We start from the raw sequence: 21174 nt of genomic DNA on the forward strand, positions 1-21174 counted from the left end.
CTTTATTGTAGAGTTACCACCCAGCCAGCGCAAAACAGTGATTTGGGTTGTCAAAGACTATTTCTCGAAACAAGCCCATTTCATCCCATGCGTGTCAGTTCCTTCCGCACGCCAGTTGGCCCGCCTTTTCTTAGTACACATGTACCGGCTACACGGATGTCCGTCACGCTTGATTTCGGACAGGGGCACACAGTTCACCTCGCAATTCTGGTGGGTGTTCCTCAAACTTTTGGGAACTAAGCAAGCCCTGTCCACAGCGTGGCATCCGCAGACGGACAGGGCCACAGAGGCTTTAAATTCAACGCTGGAGCAATACCTTCGGGCTTTTGTGAATTATCAGCAGGACAACTGGGTGGACCTCCTCCCTTTTGCTGAAGTTGCCTACAACAATGCCGTTCATCAAAGCACCGGTCAAACCCCATTTCGTATTGCACATGGCAAGGAGTTTGTGCCCATCCCGGATCTACCACAACCCTCTGTCGGACCGACCTCGCCGGGGGATTGGTCCACACAACTAGCAGAGTCCTGGCCGGTGATTCAACAGGCATTGGCTGACGCACAATCAGATTACAAACACTATGCTGACCAGAAACGTGCCCCTCACTCTGCTTTTCAAGTCGGTGACCTGGTCTATTTATCAACTAAGTTCATTAAGTCCTCGCAACCTTCAAAGAAGTTGGCACCTAAGTTTGTGGGTCCTTTCCCCATTACCGCTCAAATTAACCCTGTGACTTTTAAGCTTGATTTGCCACATAACCTTAAACGCTTACATCCTGTTTTTCATTGCAGCCTGCTCAAACCAAGTATTCGTTCTGACCGATGGCATGATCAGCCTCCACCTCCAACCCCCATCATGATTGACGGTCAACAACACTTTGAAGTTAAAGAAATTTTAGATTCTAGACGCCTTTGCAATACTCTACAGTATTTAGTTCATTGGAAGCATTTCCCTCATCCGGAATGGGTCGCGGCTTATGACGTGGCTTCGCCTACCCTGGTTGCCCGCTTCCATTTTGCCTACCCCTCTAAACCGGGTCCTTAAGGTTGTTTTTGGGGAGGCGGTATGTCATGTTCGCCGTTTCAATGTGTTCGATACATCGTAACGTTTCGCATGTCATTAGAGGGATGCGTGTTTCATCTTTGACGGGAGGATGGTTCCTGTTGGGAGGGGTTTATCTCTTGGCTGTGATTTTGGAATGTATTTCGGTTATCTTCTGTGTTCAAGGTTACTTTCCCAGGCTAGAAGATCTGACCGTTGCCAGCACCTGGGACGGGCGGCTCTGCTGGGAGGGGGGCGGGGTTATGTGTGCAACGAAGGGTTTAAGTTTGTATTTGGCGCGCTTTCTGTCATTCTCAGCTGTCTCTGTATTTGTCCTAAGTTCCCTAATAAATCAGATTTCATTTAGCAACCTCTTGTGAGTCTGAGTATTTGGGCTGGGCAACCATTACATGGCATCAGTGGTCAGCCTTGCAAAGGTGAAAGACAAGGGATTCAAATAAATTGTTCATGGAATTATATGGGTGTTTCTGAAGAAAATGTAAAGTCTTAACAATGTCCAGCAGATTTTTACTCCTTAAAACAAGTCCTTGGAATCACTATTGCGGTCAGCTACTGAAGAAGCAGAAATAAATGCAAGTAAGAATTTTATATGAGGTCATTGTCATAAGAAACCCACAAATACTTTATACACAATCTATGCTACTTAGAGGGGGACAGAGGAGGGAGGCAATGTATTACTTCAGAACAAAATATTAAAGCATTTGAAAATATAATTTCTCTGCATCAAATGCTAACTCTGGGAAATACGCTTGAGAACAGTCACAATGTATCACATTTTTGTGATATCAAAACAGTGATATCACACTGTTTTGTGTGATAAAACAGTGACACATAAGTAAATATGAAGGTGAAACACTGAAGAATATAAGAGGAGTCCTACTGGATCTAACCCATGACCAAAGAATCCATCTACCTGTTCCTGTTTCTAATTCCCAGCATCAGGAATTGAAAGTAATGCTGCCTCAGATATTAAAAACAATGGAATGGAAAGCCATCAGGATTATCTTCACATGACATGCTGGGCAATGGTTTATTTAATCCAATTTTCTGGGTTTGCACATCACACTAAAATACAGAATAATCATACAATCTGGGGTCACATGACATGTTAGGCTTAAAATGCAATTAGCCAGTTTGTTATTCAGTATGTGATATAAATGCAACATGTGACATGTAGTCTTCCAAAGTTTTATCATTAGATTTGTCTGATCTTTTTTTTTAAATCATCCAAATTGGTGGCCTTTAGTATGTCTTCTAGGATTGAATTTCAGGTTCAGCTATGCGCTGTTTGAAGAAATAGTTCATTTTAGCTTTCCTGAATCTCCCACCATTTAGTTTCATTACAGCTTTTATCTTCATAGAAGAGAAAATAATCCAGTTTCTTTATATTCTGTATAATTTTATATACCACATTTCATGACTCCTTAGCATCGTTTTTCTACATACATCGTAAAGCTCCAAGCAACGTACTGTAATCTCTCCCCATAGGGAAATTCTTTAATAACTCCTGATACTTTTGAGTGCCCTTTTTGGGGGGTGGGGGATGTCTTTTTCTAACTTTACAGGTAGGTGTGTGTGTGTGTGTGTGTATGAATATGAATGAATGAGGCAATAAAAAAAGGATGGTGAGAAACGGAGAGAAGGGCTCCGAACATCAAAAATTATATCCTAACAAACATTCTAGTCCGTTAAAATGGAGTAATATTTTAAGGTCTTGGCTGAGACTCGTCTATTTTAAAATCTTGGGGCTGCAAAAATCAGACGATCACCATACGTCAGCAAAGAGTTTCGTGCCATGTATCATACACATAAATCGGTCTAACCAACAACGTTAGAGGTTATCTAGTAAAATAGTCAAAACTGCAACTTCAAGTTTACGAGAATTCTGATGAATGTCCCTTGGTTCACCCGGTAATCAAGCCGGATACTGATCTGTCCGTATCTCTAGGACTTCTGGGAAATGTAGTTTGGCCATTCAATGAAGCGAACAGGCAGAAGCCGGCAACTGCAGGTAACGGGAGCGAAAGTAGTCGAAAGGGCGATGGTGAAAGAAAGCAGACAAAATTCAGAGAAAGGAAAGATAAAGGAAGAGAGAGCTTTTAGAAATCAATCTTGGGGAATATGGAAAAGGAGCCGAAAAGAGTAGCTGGTGAATGCTTCCTTCTAATATTAAGATGCTTAAAATACAGTTTTAAAACTCTGTTTAGTATATATTGTTGTGCCCTTATGGGAGGTAATACAACCTACGTTGAGTCAGCATATGAAAATTTTCTAGCATCGCGTTTCATATCCTTAAGAAAGAAGGATGGTAAATCTAGCCTACGCGTGTCCCATTGCGCCTTGTGGTATTACGTTGCGTTGTCCTCAAGACGTCTCTTTTCTCTTCTTCCCAGAAATTCCTGAACTAGTTTGGGGAGGAGAGGGGCTAATTCAGACTTTTCAGCGTTGCCACATTAGGGCTTCTGGGGACCGGAAACCACTGCGCTGGTGTACTGTTAGCACTAGAAGAATCAGGAAGTTGCTGGTGTGAATGTTGCCCTTGAACTTTGATGCTTTAGGTGTGCCATTCTGCATTTTTTTTTCAACTTCTTCTAAAAGCTGAATTTATTTGGGAAAATCACAAAGCCTTGTGGGTTTTCCGACCTTCACATTAAAGCCATCCTTGAGGGAGGGTGTCATGCTTCTTGGAGGATTTAATCGTGGTTTGCTCGAGTAACCCAAATTTCCAGTCCACACAGCGTACTGAAATTAAACTCACCACCCTAACTGGCTTAACGTATGACGCTAAGCTAACATGCGATTGGCTGATTTGTGATTGGATTCCATAAAGCCATGCTGGCTGGGGATAATGGATATTTACACATTTACAGGCTACCAAATTAGAAAAGGCTACTATACTGTTTCCAGACCCAATTTTAGAATGGGATTTCCTTCTTGGCAGCACTCAAGAAGTATTCTGTATTCTAACTAAAAATCATCTCCAGAGCATTTAATAAACTGACTTTTTCTATGCCCATCTTTCACTGGGATGATTTTATTTCTCTCATTGCCATTTGCCTCTTTTAAGACTCTTGGTTTCTGCAGGCTGTTTTATATGTAGATTCCTTATAATCTGATCGTTCTATATTTCAGTTGATTGGATTTTAAAAAACTAAAAATGAAAGAAAGGTATTTTTTCCCCTGTTGTTAGCCACTTTGGACATCTTTGGGATAGAAAGGAGAAAAAGTAATGTTTTAAAAAAATTCTTTTAAACATAATGCTTAATATAGACTCCAACCATATTAAACTACTGGTATTATTCCTGCACCATATAGTTCTTTTTCCCATTTCAATTAATGTTTGTGTGATTTAGTTCATGTTTGTGCATGTTTTCCTTTTGGCTTGTATTGCTAGCTTAGGATTCTCTGAATTATTTGTGGAACTCCATGATGGAAACAGAGGCACCACATGGTGTGGTAAAAAAAGATGGCTGCTTTGGTCATACTGTCACAGCTGTCATCTTGACATTTTTTACCATACTCTGCAGACATCCCTGGATGGGAGTAAGGGATATGCTTGCTTTAAATACGGAGAGAGTAATCTTTTGGTGGTGGAGGTGGGGTCACAACATTTTGGGAAGGGCTGAGGACTGCAGTTAGCAGGGAGATGATGAAAATTAGATGATCCAAGTTGCACTCATGGAAGCGTGAGTGGATTTTCTGCGGGTGGGTGGGAGTGGGTTTTTTTAAGTGATGTGAAGTGCATCTAAAGGGTGGCCAGATTGGTAAACCGGGCTGCTAATTTTTTGGCTATTACAGTGCTAAAATTTGAAGGTGTAGTCAGAGGGGATGCACTTAAGGATTCTGGGGCTGCAGCTTGCCCAACTTTGCTTTAAACAAAAGAAAAAAATAAAGATTCCCCTTGTGCTCACAGAACTATTTTCTCCATTCTTGCATGCAGTACAGTTCTCCTGAAGACCTATGCTGATAATCTTAGGTTACATTCCAAGTATTTTACTATTTTTTCATTACATCCCATGAGTTTCTTAAAATACAGTAGATGTTGCTTGTGCTGAGAATAAATGAATTAGATGTTCTGGTGCCACAGCATTAGTGCAGTGTAGTCTTGAACCCTTTAAATATGAGCCTTTGGAGAATGTGATTTGATATTGTGAAAAACTGGTTTAACTGCTGTGGGTCCCTGAGAAAAAGCATAATATAAATCAAACCAATCTTTATTCAGAAATAAAGCCACCTTAATTTCTGGGTGTTTGCTCTTTAGGAGGTATGCTTTGAAGCACAATCTGGCAGATCTTTACTGGAGCTGCTGTTTGCTAAGAGAAAGGGAAATCAGAGCAAGATAATATATTTGGGGGAGGGCATCATATGCTTGCATCTTCCAATTACCTGAAAGTTTCTGAAAGTGAAGATAGCCAGGATGTATAATTTTTCATCTGAGAGTGCAGAATGTGATAAAATCATACTTTATAGGACGGGAGATTCTATTTAAATAGTTCAACAGGGGAACGATTACACAGGAAGATGGTGGATCCTTCTCTGCTGGATGTGTTCAAGCAAAGGCTGAGCAGCTATCAGTCAGGGATATCTTAATTTGGGTTCCAGCACAGTGGAAAGGATTGGACTCAATGGCCTGAATCAGGAGTATACAATTTATGGCACTCTGATCATTGCTTAACTATACAGCATCCATTGGAAACATGTCCAATAATAAGGGATTATTGAGTGCCTACTTCTGGCCTAAATAGTTTTTTCCAACTCTCTGATTCTGTGAAAGAAGTGAAAAGCAGGGAGCGATAACAGGAGGGAAGGTTTAAATGACAGTACGTGAGCGTTAGAGGTAATAGATGCTTATTAATAGGGTATGCATGCAGGAGAAGATGAGTGTGATGTTCAGGTTCAGAGCCATTGCTCTGGTGAACTCCTAATTAATGTAGCATGATATAATGATTGACAATGCATGGTAAGACATGACTGCTAAGATGTGACCGGTAATGCTCTGTTAAATGTGAACATAGGTTAGAGAACAGATGCAGTATACTGTCCCTTAATTCTTCCTTTAAACATGAGTGTGTGTTAGTTAATAGTTGTAGTATTATTTCCTTCATTTTTTTTTTCTTTCTTGATTGTATAGTTTTAGTAAATAACATTATTACTTTACTATTGTTTATTTTTGATGTTATGTAAATATATTGAGAGCTCTTCCACCGAAGTCAAATTCCTTGTATGCCTAATACTTGGCCAATAAAGTGTTCTGTTCTGTTCTGTTCTGTTCTGTTCTATTCTTCTATTCTACTTAGGTATGGCTTTGCCATATCCCTTTGTGGCCCACAAAAGGCAATCATAAAAGAATGCAGTAAAAAGGTTCTCAGCAAGGTGTTTCAATACAAAATGGACACTGGGCTACAAGCTTCCTTCTGTTTATCATTGACTTACAAGGTCCTTTCCCACCTTCAGTGACCTCTGACAAGGCTATTGCTGAGAAATCTGAATTGAAGTTCACATATCTAAAAGGTGGCTGGATTGGCTTACAAGCAAAACTTGCATCATCCATAGCATTCTTTATTGCTATGGAAATTGTCTAACTATTTTCTAATGACAGAGCTGCTTGATTCCTACATTGCAGAGGCATTGGTTGAGAGGATTTTGCCAAGCATTCTAACTCTTCTTCTCATCTGTTTCAGCTTCACCATCATGGATATCTTTTACACTAGTGGTGTCCAGTTTGCTGAAATGCTTCAAGGTGCTTTGCCTGGATTGGAAGGTTTTTGGCTTTGGGTAACCTTTTTCGGCGATCCCAAATGTGTCTTCATTATTTATTTCCCTCTTGCCTACTTCCTGCTGGATAAGAAGGTTGGATTGACAGTGCTGTGGTTGGGCTTAATCTCAGAATGGCTGAACTTGATCTCTAAATGGTGAGGAAAAAGCAAGGGTCAAAAGACAGTGTTCCAGAATTAGACTAGATTTGGTCCTGTGAATTGTAGATCTTCGGCTGGAACCTAGCCATTGCATTTTTGGCATCAAGAAACAACCCATAGGAACAAGGGTAGTATTATTTGGAAATTCAGATTCCATAGTGAGACAGTAACTTTCAGACTGTAAATACAAGTCTTATTATCTGTGCTTTTGTAAGATGGGGAATGGTAGATTCAGCTTTTGTGATACAGAAGGAAGAGCCAGTCATCCAGGAACTAAACACAGAACTTAAACTTTTATAGGGCTACCTCTAATTTATACAGAGGAAGAATCCTTTTTCACAGTTTAAGTGAATGCCATAACTTTTGTGACTGAAATGGCACTCATATAACAAAAATCAAATATATAAGAGAACCAACTTTAAAGTGAGGAAAATACTTAAAGAGTCTTAAGAAGAATGAGTCTGTTCAGTGATCCTGGAAGGTGGGGAGAAGCAGAAAAACAGGCATGAAAGGAATTGTAGTATTTCATTTATTTATTTATTAGGTTTATATCTTGCCTTTCCTTTGGAAGCCTATTACATGGGGAATCTTACTTCATTTATATCTCCACAGCATTATGTAATAGCTTGGACTGAGAAAGAACAACTCACTCAAAGTCACCCTGTGAATTTCCATGGCAGAAGTGGACTTGAACGTGGGTGTCCCCTATCCTAGAGTAACACCTTAACCCCATACCACACTGGGTTTGGGATAGAGTGACTTAAATTGCAGCCAGTAGCACTCTCACTTATTAGTAACCAATAGTCTATTAGTGTTGATTAACTGAAGTTTAGTATTGTAGAAGTTTTGTATAGCAGAGAGACAAGTTTGGCTCTCAGAGGAATTAATAACAAGGCTTAGAACAAATTTGGAACTCTTCACTCTTGGAAAAAATGTTCCTGTTCAGGATATAGAATTCTAGAATTGCTCCATCAAGTACAACGGAGGAGGATGACTTACAGTACTATAGTAGCCTTTAGGACTTGGAACGTTTTGCAAGTTTGTATATATACATGAATAGGGCTTTCTTGGAAGGAAAGGTTAAGTTGACCCTCACCCATGCATTAGAAGATGATTGCAGATGGGCTGTAGGATAGCTTGCTTGGGTTATATCTGGCAGTCACCCCCTACCTGCAGTTTGTGCATTTCATTGGCATATGAAGGGCTCTATGTGTATTCCAATGTTTGCAAATACAGTTCTTATACATTAGCATGTGAAGGAGACTTTGATTTAATTGGAAACCGTTGTTATCTTTGCTTCCTACCATATCTATTAGATATAGGTGTGAAAGTTGGTTCTCGCAGTGATAAGGCCAGTAGAAGTTAACAAACCAATGGCCAGTTGCAAATAGCCCTGCCTTCACAAAAGTGACAGGCTTCCAACCCCTTCTGCTGTAAGAAAACAAATTAGAGTAAATTGTCTTACACTGACATAGAACAATATTCCCACATTCTCTAAAATAAGAGTCAGAATGGTGTAGGGGTTGAACTGTTGGTCTAGAACTGGGGAAACTGGTGTTCAAGTCCACCTTCAGTCCTGAAAGCTCTCTGGGACACTTTAGGCCAGTCAGTCTTTCAGTCCAGTGTTCCTCAATGGATTGTTCTTGTAGCAAAATATTGGAGGAGGGAATGCTATATATGTCACCTTGAGCTCCTAGAGGAAAAGGGTATATAATCAAACAAATTAATGAATAAAACTGCCCTTATAAATAATAAAAAAAAGTATTTGCCAATTGTAAACTAGTAGATAAAGTGGCAAGTAAACTTCCTAGCATTGTGAAAGTGTCAATTTTGTTCTTCCCAGGTCTTAATTCTATATATTTCCTCTTATTTCCAAGGTTCTTATTTGGGGAACGGCCCTTCTGGTGGATATTTGAATCTGGATTTTCCAAGAAGAAGGAAATTTTTCTCCGTCAGTTCCCATCCAGTTGTGAAACAGGACCAGGTTGGTAGTTTGGCCCAATAGAAAATGGGGGTCGGAGAAAAGAAGTGTGGAAAGTTGATGTTTTCGAACACCCCCTTCCCCCCACCCTCAAAATACTGTCCCATAAAGTTCTTGAATACTGCAGTTACTTTGCTTTTAGTTTCAACCAGTTTCCCTTTAGGTAAAATCAGTGTTTTCAGACTGGCTGTGCCCACCATGGCAGCTATTTTGTGAATAGGCAAGGCCAACCCATGACAGCCATTTTGAGAATAGCTACATGTTTTTATAATGTCTGACCATCCAGAAGCCCATAAAATATGAGCACTGTGTTGTGCATGTTGGTTGTACAAATTAAATGGGGAAGAGAGGGAAGGAGGAACTTAAATGGCATTGTCAGTTCCTGATAAGATAAAAAAATAATACTGGACCTGACTGGGAGATGAAGGGTTTTTTTTCCTCCTAACTAATGATCAGATCTATGAATTCAAGGGACAGTCTTACACTGAAAAGAAGCAAATGGACAGATATTTCTGGCATAGATGCCTTTGAAGATAACTTTAGCTATTGCCTGTCAACTTGGGCAGTGCAGAGATCCATGCTGTATGCCTAATGAATGTTAACTCCTTTTGTAATACTCCCCAAATGGTGCATGCTTCCACAGTTTTTTGAAAATGCACTTTAGACATTGGATAAGTGCAGTATCTCTCTGTTAGGTAGCCAACTAATCACATGTTTTTTCAATCTTCTGCACAAGCCTGAGAAAAGATACCATTACTTTAAGAGTTGCCATTATAAGTTGACCCCTTAAAGAGCAGCATCTTTTTTCAGGCATGCAGCTTGCATGGAAGCATAAAAAAAGGACTTGACTGCTTTCATTAGTAGCAAAGAAGAGCTGTTCTTGCACAAGGTCCAAAAGGTTCCTACTCATTTTTGACACCATAGTTAGATGTGTTCAGTAGGGTTTCTCTCTCTTTTCTTTCCCTCCCTGTCCAGTTCCATCCAGTTTTGCTTCCCTCTTTCTCTTTACTTACTTCCCAGGGCAGCTACATTTTATTTTTCAATATAGCTGCCCATCCCAACTGCATGACTCTGGGTGGCTTACAAGAATTTAAAAATACAACAAAAATACAATCAAACCAATACAAACTTATAAAATCAATATAAATTAAATTAACAAAATCCATAGCGAGGTTCTAAAAACAATCCACACTCAACAGAATCACTGTATGGCCTCCACTACACTACCCTTCTTCTTATCACACCTTCCTCCTGTACTTTCCTTCTTTTTTGCTGTTTCTTCTACAAAAAGGGAGTGGATTGTCTTTCTGTGTGTGAGTGATTAATGTTGTGTGAGAAAGAGCGGTTATGTAAGTGGGAATCATTTTTATAAACAGGTACCTTGTTTCACAGGCAATTAATTTTAAGCAGTAGTTAATTAATTCCAAATATTTTTTTTGTCCTGGTCCTTCCCTTTTAAAATGTGTGTCCTGGCGGATATATGCATGTGTGTGAGTGAGTGTGTGTGTGTTGTACCAAAAGTCAGGCCTCATAGGCAATCACAATATATTCTATAAATTATTATTTTTTCAGAGAAAATGTTACTGTACCTGGGAATGTTCAAAGGTCATGTGTCAAATGAATGAGGAAGTATTTAGAAGAAAATGGCAACCAATTTGAACATTTAATGTAATTTATATAGTAAAGTGTCCCAGAGGTCTAGCTTTTGGTACACCCTGTATGTGCACGCACACACACACACACATGTATATGTATATGTACGTGTATGTGTATATGTATGTATGTATGTATGTATGTATATATTTATTTATTTGTTTGTTTGTTTGTTTGTTTGTTTGTTTGTTTGCCTGCCTCTCTATCTGAGGTAACAGGACTTGGTGGAATGTGGCAAAAATATATAACAGCACAGTTTGTTTTAATGTGTAAACAACAAATTGAATTAACTTTTATTAAATAACTTAAAATGAGTTGTAAACAGGTTCCCTCAAGATTACAATTTAAGTTATAGTCTTTAGAGTATTCTCTTAGTTCTCACAGGAAGATAATTTCTAGTAATTCGATTTTACACATTAACTATAGGTCGCTAATCCTTGCCTTCCCTGGCCATAAAGATACACAGGTTTCCCTTTATGCAAATTTGCTATAATGTGATTGATCATTTTCATTCAAGAATTTATATGAAAAAAATGCAATTATTAAAATTTGTACAGCCAGCATAATTAATTTGTGTTAAAGGTCTGGGAAAATGCCAAGACATCTTCCCACCAAAACCCCTTTGTGCTCTCACTGATTTACCATTGTGTTGTGGGGTTGTTCTAGTTGTGCGTCCTTTCTCCCACTTATGTGATAGCTACTACTGTTTCTACAGGTCAAAATGGCCATCATCATCCTGTCCGACCCCCTTGCCCAAAAGAAAGAGGAAAAAGACCTAACACTTAAAACAAAGTTGGAGATACTATGTCACGCCAAAGCTCCTGAAGGATCCTCAACCCAGCTTGTAACCTTAATCAATCTACTGTGCTCAACATAATGAAGAATGCCAATAAAATTCACAGTGTTGTGATGCATTCTACCTCTTTGTCTGCCATGATAACAGTGTATTAGAAATCCAGCTGTAGAAAAGACAGAGAAAAGGCTTTCACCATACATAGGACACGAGACATGGAAGAAAACATGTTTGAGTAACGTAGCACTTAAGAATTTATGAGCACGTCTGTCAATGTATTAGAGTTATGAAGTTGCCACCATACCCTGCAACCCCTTTTTTTTCACTGGCTCAGCCTCTTACTTTATTTGTTTTATGCAAGGTTTTGGGGCAGTGTAACTCTAGCATAAAGCACGGGAAGCCCACACACTATGTTGTTATGTACAAAGAAAAGGGTGGGGCTTGTGTCATGATGTCAGACGCTGCTTCTGTCACTCTCTTCCCCTGCCTCCCCACTGACACTATGGTCTGAAGGTGGTGGGCTACAGTTCCCATCAACCCCAGCCATTGAGTACTGGTTGGGAAAGGCTGATATAATTTATAGGTTAGCTCTTGTAGTCATGGCACTTACAAATGAAATGTAGAGGTGTGTGGCCCTGGCTGAGTGACCCATAACTCCTGCCAACCAAGAGTCATGATTGAAGTAGAGGAAGGGTAAAGAGCCATACCTGATATTGCAGGAAGCTTTTTTTTTTAAATAGAAGAGGTTTTTTTTCAAACAAGCCAACAGAAGATTAAAAATTCCTCCTTTTCTCCGTATTATTGCCATCATGTTTGAGGTGTACTAAGTACTGTACATTACAGAAAGAAAACTGTGCATTCTACTGGATAGCTTATAATCTAAATTTTAGAAAAATGTAGGTTCTAAAGGAAGCGAACCGTAGAAAGTTCTGCATGCCAGATGAGAATGCCCATGGGGTCATTTCTTGTTACCCTCTTCTCTAAATAATTATGCAATACCAATTCTTATATGTGTTACTAAACATAAAACAGAGAGCCAGTGTGGTGTATTGGTTAAGGTATCAGGCTAGAAACCAGGAGACCGGGAGTTCTAGTCCCGCCTTAGGCATGAAAGCCAACGGGGTGACTCTGGGCCAGTCACTCCCTCTCAGTCCTAGGAAGCAAGCAATGACAAACTACCTCTGAAAAACCTTGCCAAGGAAACTTCAGGGACTTGTCCAGGCAATCTCTGAGAATCAGACACAATTTTACAGATTAAAACAACAACAACAAAAAACAGCATTCGGGTATTTCTACCCAGTACTTTTAAATCCCTTATCTGTCAGAACCAGGCCAAGAACCACACTGAGTCAATGTCTTCCAACTCTGGTTCTTTATTGTTCTCACCATATAGACAGAATCTTGCCAGACTAAAGCTACGCTAATAACCCAAGCACAAATAAGCTGAGAGACTCTAGGGCGGGGCCATCTTGAGTCTCTTTGCTTTCCCACCAACAGCCCCCGGACTACTGAGAGTTCTCTTATCTCCCTGGAATGAGCTCCCTCCTTCCTAAGAGCAAGCAGCAGAGCCGAAATCCACCACATTATCTTTCTGTTGCCATGCTATGTTTTGTGCTTAAATTTACGTTTTCCAAAGCGAGGGGCTCCATATTTTATTTATTTATTTATTTTTCCAATTTTGCCACTGCCCATCTCCCCTGAAGAGAGGGACTCTGGGCAGTTTACAATAAAACTAGCACATTAAAACAATAACCATAAATAACATCTAAAATATAAATACAATTACCAAATAATAAATATAAAATAAATATAAAATAAAAATCCAGATGACAGTGAAAGATTGTATGTATGTGATGAGCACTCTAAGGTGCCAGCCATCCCCAGGAATGACTACCCCCCTCCCCGCCCCAAGCACAGTGGCAGAGCCAGGGATTCAGTGTATTCTGGAAGGCCAGGAGTGAAGGGGCCTGCCTCACCTCTTGGGGCAGAGTGTTCCAGAGGGCGGATGCCACTGCAGAGAAGGCCCGCATCTACTTCGTAAACACAGTGCTCATTAATCTTAAGTCTGTGGATACATTTGATCAGAGAACCTCATTGACACTAATTAATAATATTAAAATCAAGTAATCAACTTAACTATGTGATCATTAGTGAATTTGATAACAGAGACTACTATGTGACATAATTATGTCTTTCATTTTTTTTTCTCTTTTACATGAATGGCTCCGTGAAGTCACCAGCAACCAGAGAGATTTTATTTCTTTTTCTTCCTTCTTTTTTTGCAGGCAGTCCCTCTGGCCACTGTATGATCACTGGCGCAGCCCTGTGGCCAGTTGTAAGTATTCTGACCAAATGGATAGCCCAGAACTCCGAAAGGTATATGCTGTCATCTTGACAATTTGTCTATTCTGACTTACAGTAATTGCTTGTTTACATGCTAATGTATTCATTTCTTTCATGAATCTTCCTCCAAGGAGCACAAGATTGTATATGTACTTTTCTCCCAAAGTCAGAACTGATTTGGTTAAGAGTATCATGCACATTTCTAAAAGTATACTTTTTGTGGAATCCCTGTGACTTTTATAGGATTCAGAAGCCCTTTTCAGCCTACAATAACTCATACCAGAAACTGTCAGTAGATCCAGATCTATGTCCTTCCAACGTTTGCTTCCGGCAAGACCGGGCACGCCCCACCACTACAGTGATGCTGGGAGTGATGTTGCAAAATAGTCAAGGGCACATCATACACATCTGTCAGGCAAAGATTTGGATTTCTTTTTTGTGTTGAGATTGGAGCCATGGATTGTTTCTTTCAAATATATATGTCTGATTGGTTGATTGACTGATTGATTGACTGATTTTATGCATATTCTGCTTTTTCTTCTGGGGCTTAAGGTAATATATATAGCCTGCTCTCCCCCCATTTTTTTCTCACCATTAGTGAGGTAGGGTAGGTTGGGCCGAGAGGTAGCCACTCAACTCATTCAGCAGTTTTGTGACCATAGTTGGGTCTTGAGCCCCTAAGGTCACAGCTGCTACATAACTTTGGCTTTATCCTATAGTTTGTGAATGTTTGGTCTCTTAAAATGGTGAGAAACTGCTGCTGCTTGCTGTGGAGGCACTGGGGGCTTGCGTTGTTCACCCCTGGCCTGCAGTATTGACTCCCTTAAAAGCCTCTGGTTGAAGTATGAAGCACTGAGTCTCCTCCAATTCCCTGCAGGCAGACCTCCTGCCAACACCACTGTAACTGAACAGCAGGGCCACAACATTGTATGGTTGACACCACCACAGGTGTTCCAGTCTCTTTTCCTTCCAGATCCCTCCATCTCCTAGCAGGCAACCTCAAAATCAGTGCACATTTGCCAGTTATAACTTTTTATGAACTTTTACTATAATCTGTGTCCAGTCCCCCTCATCCCCGGAAAACAAAAAGACAAATATTTTGGTATTTTTCTGGTTTTGAAGGTACCCCAGTCCCTTGATTGTTATGGCTGCAGATTCTGTAATCTTTCCAGCTGTGATACTGCTTTTTGAGGACAAAATTGCCAGAACTGGACATAGTATTCCAATAGGAGCAAAGCATTTGGCTTTCAAATAGACAAGAAGGCCTGCATTTGAGGAAGGATAAACAATGAGGACGCGGTGGCGCTGCGGGTTAAACCGCTGAGCTGTCGATCGGAAGGTCGGCGGTTCGAAACCGCGCGGCGGGGTGAGCTCCCGTTGTTAATCCCAGCTCCTGCTCACCTAGCAGTTCGAAAACATGCAAATGTGAGTAGATCAATAGGTACCGCTTCGGCGGGAAGGTAACGGCGTTCCGAGTTGTCATGCTGGCCACATGACCCGGAAGTGTCTATGACAACGCCGGCTCCAAGGCTTAGAAACGGAGATGAGCACCGCCCCCTAGAGTCGGATTCAACTGGACTTTACGTCAAGGGAAACCTTTACCTTTACCTAAACAATGAGGTGCTCTTTTCTGGTACATTCCTGTGATTCTTTTAGTACGTTGGTAGAGTTGGCCTCACTGGTCTTCTAAAGTAGGAGCAATCCAGGAATGAATGCTTGCAGGCAAGGAGTGAGAATATGAGCTTCTGGATTCTCTGGATTCAACTCATGCAATTGTCCCATCAAGATTTTACTAACTTATCACCAGTGGTGAAGGCAGCAGAAATGCCTGCTTCTTTTAAAAGTATTTCTAGGCCCAATGAGCTGCAATTTCCATTTGCAGAACAACCTTAGCTATGCACCTCTCACATACTGTACATATACTGTATGTAGAAAATCCTTTCTCCCATTTTTCCTGAACTTTAATACACATTATAATTTGGGACCCAACAATTCTAAGTCTGTGTGCTTTTGGGAGAGGCAAGTGAGATAATTCTCAACCCACCTGCTGAGTTATTTGGTGTGCCATTTTTCTTCTTCCATTTTACCTCAACAGCTGGATCGTGAAGGCAATGCCCTTTAAGGTTTATTTCCTCCTCTTGCTGGCTGTTGGACTATCACGCATCTTCATACTTGCTCATTTCCCCCATCAAGTCATTGGTGGCATATTGGCAGGCAAGTACATCATGAAAGTTAGCAGTCTGTAGTCTGTGCATATACCTTGCTATTCTAGGCTCTTGGCTTGCACATATATGGCAAAACAGTGTAGCCACATGTTCTGAGCTGAGAGATGTCAGCACAGTTTTCTTAAGGCCCTTTGGAAATTTGTTTTCAAGACTGGTAAAAGCTCATCTCAGCTGAGAACATTTCCACTTGAAATCACGTGCCATAGGTCATCTAATAGGGCCATCAGTACAGTTTCTCTCCGGTACTGAGGCCTTAGTCCTGACTGATTCATATAATCCATTTCCTCCAGGATTCCCTGTAACTACCAGCCAAATACTTTCTCTACAACATTCTCCCCAAAGGGATGGTTGGAGACTGGATGATAGTTGTCTAAAGCAACCAAATGACTTCTTGAGGAGGGGACATACCATTGGTGCTTTCAAGGCAGGAAGATATCCATCCCTCAAGGATGTATTTACCACTGCCTGAATCAAGCCTCCTGTGTCCTTCTTGGTAGCTTTCATTAGCCAAGTGGGACAGGTATCAAATCCACAGGTGACTGGACTCACAGGTTGGAATGCCCTATCCACTTCTTCAGCATCCTCCAGCTCTGATCTTAAATAACTACAGATGACAGAGTGCCCAGAAAATTCTTTTTAGTTTCAGATCAAAAATATTGCCAGCTTCATCTTAAAAAAATTGTCCTTTTGCCACTCCCCCCCCCCCATCCTAAAAGCATAGTTATTCCTAACTATGTGGTCACATGATTGCATTAGATAGATGGCTGGAGAATAGCTTATGAGATTATGAATTTGGTGAAGAAATTAGATATCCCTTAAGTTAAGAGTGGCCACATCTGGATCTTTTGGTTAAATCCTTGAATGATTTGTAGTAGGTCACCTAAGATTTCCTCATTCTCCATTGATCTAACATGAATATGATTCTCCATCCTGGCCTATATTATGTTTGAAATAAAACATGCTTGAGGTAACCAAGAAGGGACTTTCATGTAGAAATATGATCACCACACAAGTTTCTCAGCTTATCCTTTTTACTTCAAAATATATGTTTTATATCTAGTAGTCTGGCTGATAGGCCTCAGGTTTCAAATTAAAAAAGCAAAGTAGATAAAGCAAGCCTGACATCTGCCCAACTTTGCTTTAGTTAGGATGGACCACCTACATTCCACCAAGTTGCCCTCCAGCATTCTGAGAGTGTTGCATTTTGATGGTGTGATTTCAGACTTCTTTGGGTTTGAGTGGGATGGGGAAATCAAGGGTGGAGATCAGAATAGTTTGCTTCACAGGGACTTCCAGTTCTTAACCTTAAAATCCTCCCAAAATCCAAAAAGGCAAAAATAAAATTAAAAATCCAGTCCTGCTGCTTCTAGTGATATTACCATATCACCAAAGGGTGAATTGCAGTCCTATCACTGTAGGCTGCTGCTTTAGAACATCCAAAGATTAAGGCAGTAGATGTGGCAGTTTATACTGCAGCTTCCTTTTTCCACCATCTCTTTTCAGGGATCAGTCTAGGATGGCTGCTTCAATCCTGGGTCCCACTGGAAAGAGGACTCCGCTTCTACCTGTGGGCTTCATTCTCCCTTTTTCTAAGTGCCACAGTGATTTATTGGACATTTATTACTCTCAGCGTAGATCTCAACTGGTGAGTTCCTTCAGTGCAAAGAGATGCACGTGGTCCCCTTTTTCACAGGCTATCTGAACGTCTATCAGCCTTTCCTAACTAGCAATCCTTAGTAGAACCAAGCACATGCTAGCTGTAGCATTAGGATGTCATTTGCTGGCCATCTTGGCTGTTCTCTGTATTTGCTGGTGTTGTGCATATGGAAAAGAGCAGGATAAGGTTGCTTAAATCATGCCTTGAAAATGAGATGAGGCCAACATTATGAGGAAATCAGGTTAAACTGGTGTTGCGATGCTGTTCTGGTTATGCTGTAAATACATGTAGACAAGCTCTCAGTTTTGCAGCCTGTGTTTCATGTACTTTCTGACCATGAACTTTTAAACCCTTTTCTTGGTTTTGATGGGGAGGAAAAGAAGCCATCTATCCACATAAGCAGCAGGTAGATGTTGCGACTATACAACTGGTCTCTTAAAGACCCCTTTCAGCTCTGAGATCTCCTTGAAAGATCTTCCCCCAAATGCCAGGTATATTCAAATGACAAAGGAATGCTCACTCAAACTTTTGCAGAAGTTCACTTCTAAAGAGAAAAATCCAGTTCACCCATGGATACATTTTGTGGCCTTAGAGATTGAGGGAGATTCTAGAACTACTCAGATTTCAACCGTTTCCTCCTATAGACACGGTTATAGATAACTTTCATATGCCTCTCTCACTTTACTGTCTTCTTCAGGTCAATGAAGCTTGCTATGAAGTGGTGTGAAAATCCCAAGTGGATTCGCATGGACACACACCCATTTGCCTCCCTGTGTCGTGATGCAGCCACATTACTGGGACTGGGACTGGCCTTCCACTCTTCCTCCTATACCCAACTCAAACGTGAGAGGCTTGGCTGGCTTCAGAGGGGATGCTGTGCCATCCTGGCCCTTGTCATCCTGTACCTCCTAAGTGGCATTGCCCAGCCACAAGGTGTGGCTCTGTGGTATGGGCTGAATTTTGTAAAATATGCCAGTTTCCCATGGATAGTAATTACATTGCTTCCCAGAGCAGTTCAAATACTGACCTCTTCAGGAACGCCATCTCACACAGAGTAGCTAGTTTTACCATGAAATATTTGTTCTTTCCTCTTAGATTTTTCCATTGAAGGAGATGCTGTGTTTTCCTCATGATGTAGAGCTTGTTCATCCCCAGGCAAATATGATTTCCCTTTTGGCTTAAGCCACTGTAATGTATCTCCTTAATTGTGAATGCTTTTTTGTTCCTATTCGTGTAACCATGTGCTTCTCATGTACACATGGGGCTTTTATTCATGTTCAAGTCTCAAAACTGTTTCCCCCAAAAGAGACTTTTGCAACTGAGAAGGAAGAAAGAGGGTTGTACAGTGATATCATGGAATTGTCCTCATGGGAGGAAATGACAAGGGAGATAACTGTATCATTAGATTATGTCAGGGGCATCTCTTCTTCACTTAACCTAGAAAAATCCTATCATGGAAAAAAAATACACAAGAGGTTGTAGCTCAGTCTGTAGAGCACATTCAGAAGATCTCAGATTCAGTCTCCAGCATCTCCATGGAGGGCTAGAGAAAGTTCTCCAGTAAAATCCATGGAAAACTGAATTAGATAGATCAGTAATCTGTTTTTGTATAGGGCAATTTCCTGTACTTCTAAGTGCCTTGTCTTGCCTTAGTTTGACCAACAGCCTGAGGTCAAAGTCCTATCGCTGACAAGCATAAAATAGCTATTTCACTGAAATGAGGTAGAAACTGTTGTTTCTTGTGTGTTGAAGTTCAGCATTGTTTGATGCAATTGGAAACGTCCATGTTGAAGGCACGTATCTTTGTTCAGTTCTATATCCAAAAGAAATCAAGAGAAGACATGCTGCATTACTTTTCTCCCTGATCCATAAATTCTTCCTGGAGCACACATGGCTACTCTGACAAGCTTTCAGTTTTTCTAAAGATGACTGGTTCATTATGAGTTAGCACCAGGGAGCTTCTAGGAAGGGCTGAGCATCCTCTTCCCAAATATTCTCCTGCTTCCTGGAATTGAGTTGGAATGTTTTCCTGATTTTTGTGGGCATGGATCCTCACAATGGCTGCTGTATGAATAATGAGATCCCATGTTCATAGAGCAGCATACAATCGTTCAGGAGGAAACTCATCCTTTTAAATCCATGAAGTATTGGAAGGGCTACATATAGGAATCCAGAATTACAGCAGTCCCCAAATATGCTTCTCCAACATCTTCTGGCACACTACCCATCCCCTTCAAAATCATTTGGTTCTATTGTCAAACCGCTTTAACCATCCACATTTCTCCTAATAGTTAACTGATCTTTTCTCTCCTGCAATTTAAATTAAGTTGATTTAGCATCTAGTTCTGCCTTCTAGAGCTGCAAAAGACTAATAGAGAGACCTCTTCTTTTAGAACAGGCATCGTAGAATCTTTCCCTCCCTCTTAACGTACTCTCTCTTCTTCCGATGTAGTGTTTTGCACTACAACGAAGCAGGTGACACTGAAAATGATAATTGCATTGGCATCCTTGATTCAGGGCAGGCCAGCCTACCAAACAGTGGAGAAATATAGTCTCCGAGTATCCCATCGCTGATTTGCCATTTTAAAAAAGATGTTGCAGTAAATCATGATGTTCAAGTTGGTATTTGCAACTGGTTGTATAATGTGTATGTTTATTAATTCCTTGCAGAGTAGTTGGAGTGTACTTACTTTATACTTTAGTATGATATTTAATAAACTTATATTAGGTGGATATTTCCACAAATGAAGCTGCATTTTACCTACCATCTCTCTGGCATTCAGCGAAAACAGCTGGAAACACACACACCAGCTCACAAAAGGTTTTTGATGATCGAAGAGGCAAGTGACAACACCTTTTATTTGCACTACTTTGTGAGCAGTTTTTAAATATTTTAATTTTTAGAAGCAATTCTCATAAGCAGGATCATTCCTGTAGCTGTTTACCAGTCTGATACCTTGCTCTTAGCATGACTCTGTCCATGTACGAGAAGACAGTATCTTCAGGCCTAAAAGTCCCTAAGGTTAGCAGAAATAAAACACACACTCTGAAATCACAGAGCATTTCATGATTGAGCCTTCACAGAATGCTTACTTCATTGTAGAACCTAACAGTCTGTGGCAAAGTAATGATGTTTTCAAACAGAAGGCACAGCTGGCTAGCATCCTAAATAAAGTACTCCGTACTGCAGATATTTATGGCTGGTCCCATTTGTGAACCATATGCTTTTCTTGTTCCATTTCTTAAATGTTATTTTGGACTAGTCCACACATTTTGGGGAGAAGTAATATCGCACACATTTTGTCCCTATTTTCTGTAAATTGTGATTTACAGTCTATTTTTGTTTCTGAAAATGCCTAGATTCAGTTGACTCTTGAAGTTACGTCTCGTATCTAAGAGCATGGTGATCCAGTCTAGAACTTTTGGGCACGGACAGAGGAGTTTCTATTTTACATAGTACATTGCTGACTGATGGGATTCACTTCCACTGAATGTAAAAAAATCTAGTTTAGATGGTTTAGAAATGACTTATATTATTATAGGATAA

General features: G+C 40.4%; 1 protein-coding gene across 1 annotated transcript; it reads left to right on the forward strand.

The window, feature by feature from the left end:
• Positions 1–6741: 6741 nt before the first annotated feature.
• G6PC3 (glucose-6-phosphatase catalytic subunit 3) lies at positions 6742–20651 on the forward strand. The gene is made up of 6 exons (XM_063300869.1): positions 6742–6972; positions 8853–8959; positions 13688–13778; positions 15841–15959; positions 17474–17615; positions 18325–20651. Exons 1-6 carry the CDS (start codon positions 6752–6754, stop codon positions 18683–18685), a joined length of 1041 nt encoding a protein of 346 aa, XP_063156939.1. The 5' UTR covers positions 6742–6751; the 3' UTR covers positions 18686–20651.
• The last annotated feature ends 523 nt before the right edge of the window (positions 20652–21174 follow it).

This window comes from Candoia aspera, chromosome 4 (genome assembly GCF_035149785.1).
Source record: "Candoia aspera isolate rCanAsp1 chromosome 4, rCanAsp1.hap2, whole genome shotgun sequence".
In the NCBI taxonomy this organism is placed as follows: Eukaryota; Metazoa; Chordata; class Lepidosauria; order Squamata; family Boidae; genus Candoia; species Candoia aspera.

Excerpts from the sequence above, each read along its gene's own strand:
- G6PC3 (XM_063300869.1), top strand. The coding sequence starts at position 6,752 with ATGGATATCTTTTACACTAGTGGTGTCCAGTTTGCTGAAATGCTTCAA. Across the intron at positions 6,973-8,852 it reads CTGAACTTGATCTCTAAATG|GTTCTTATTTGGGGAACGGC; the intron begins GTGAGGAAAAAG and ends CTTATTTCCAAG. Across the intron at positions 13,779-15,840 it reads ATAGCCCAGAACTCCGAAAG|CTGGATCGTGAAGGCAATGC; the intron begins GTATATGCTGTC and ends TTACCTCAACAG.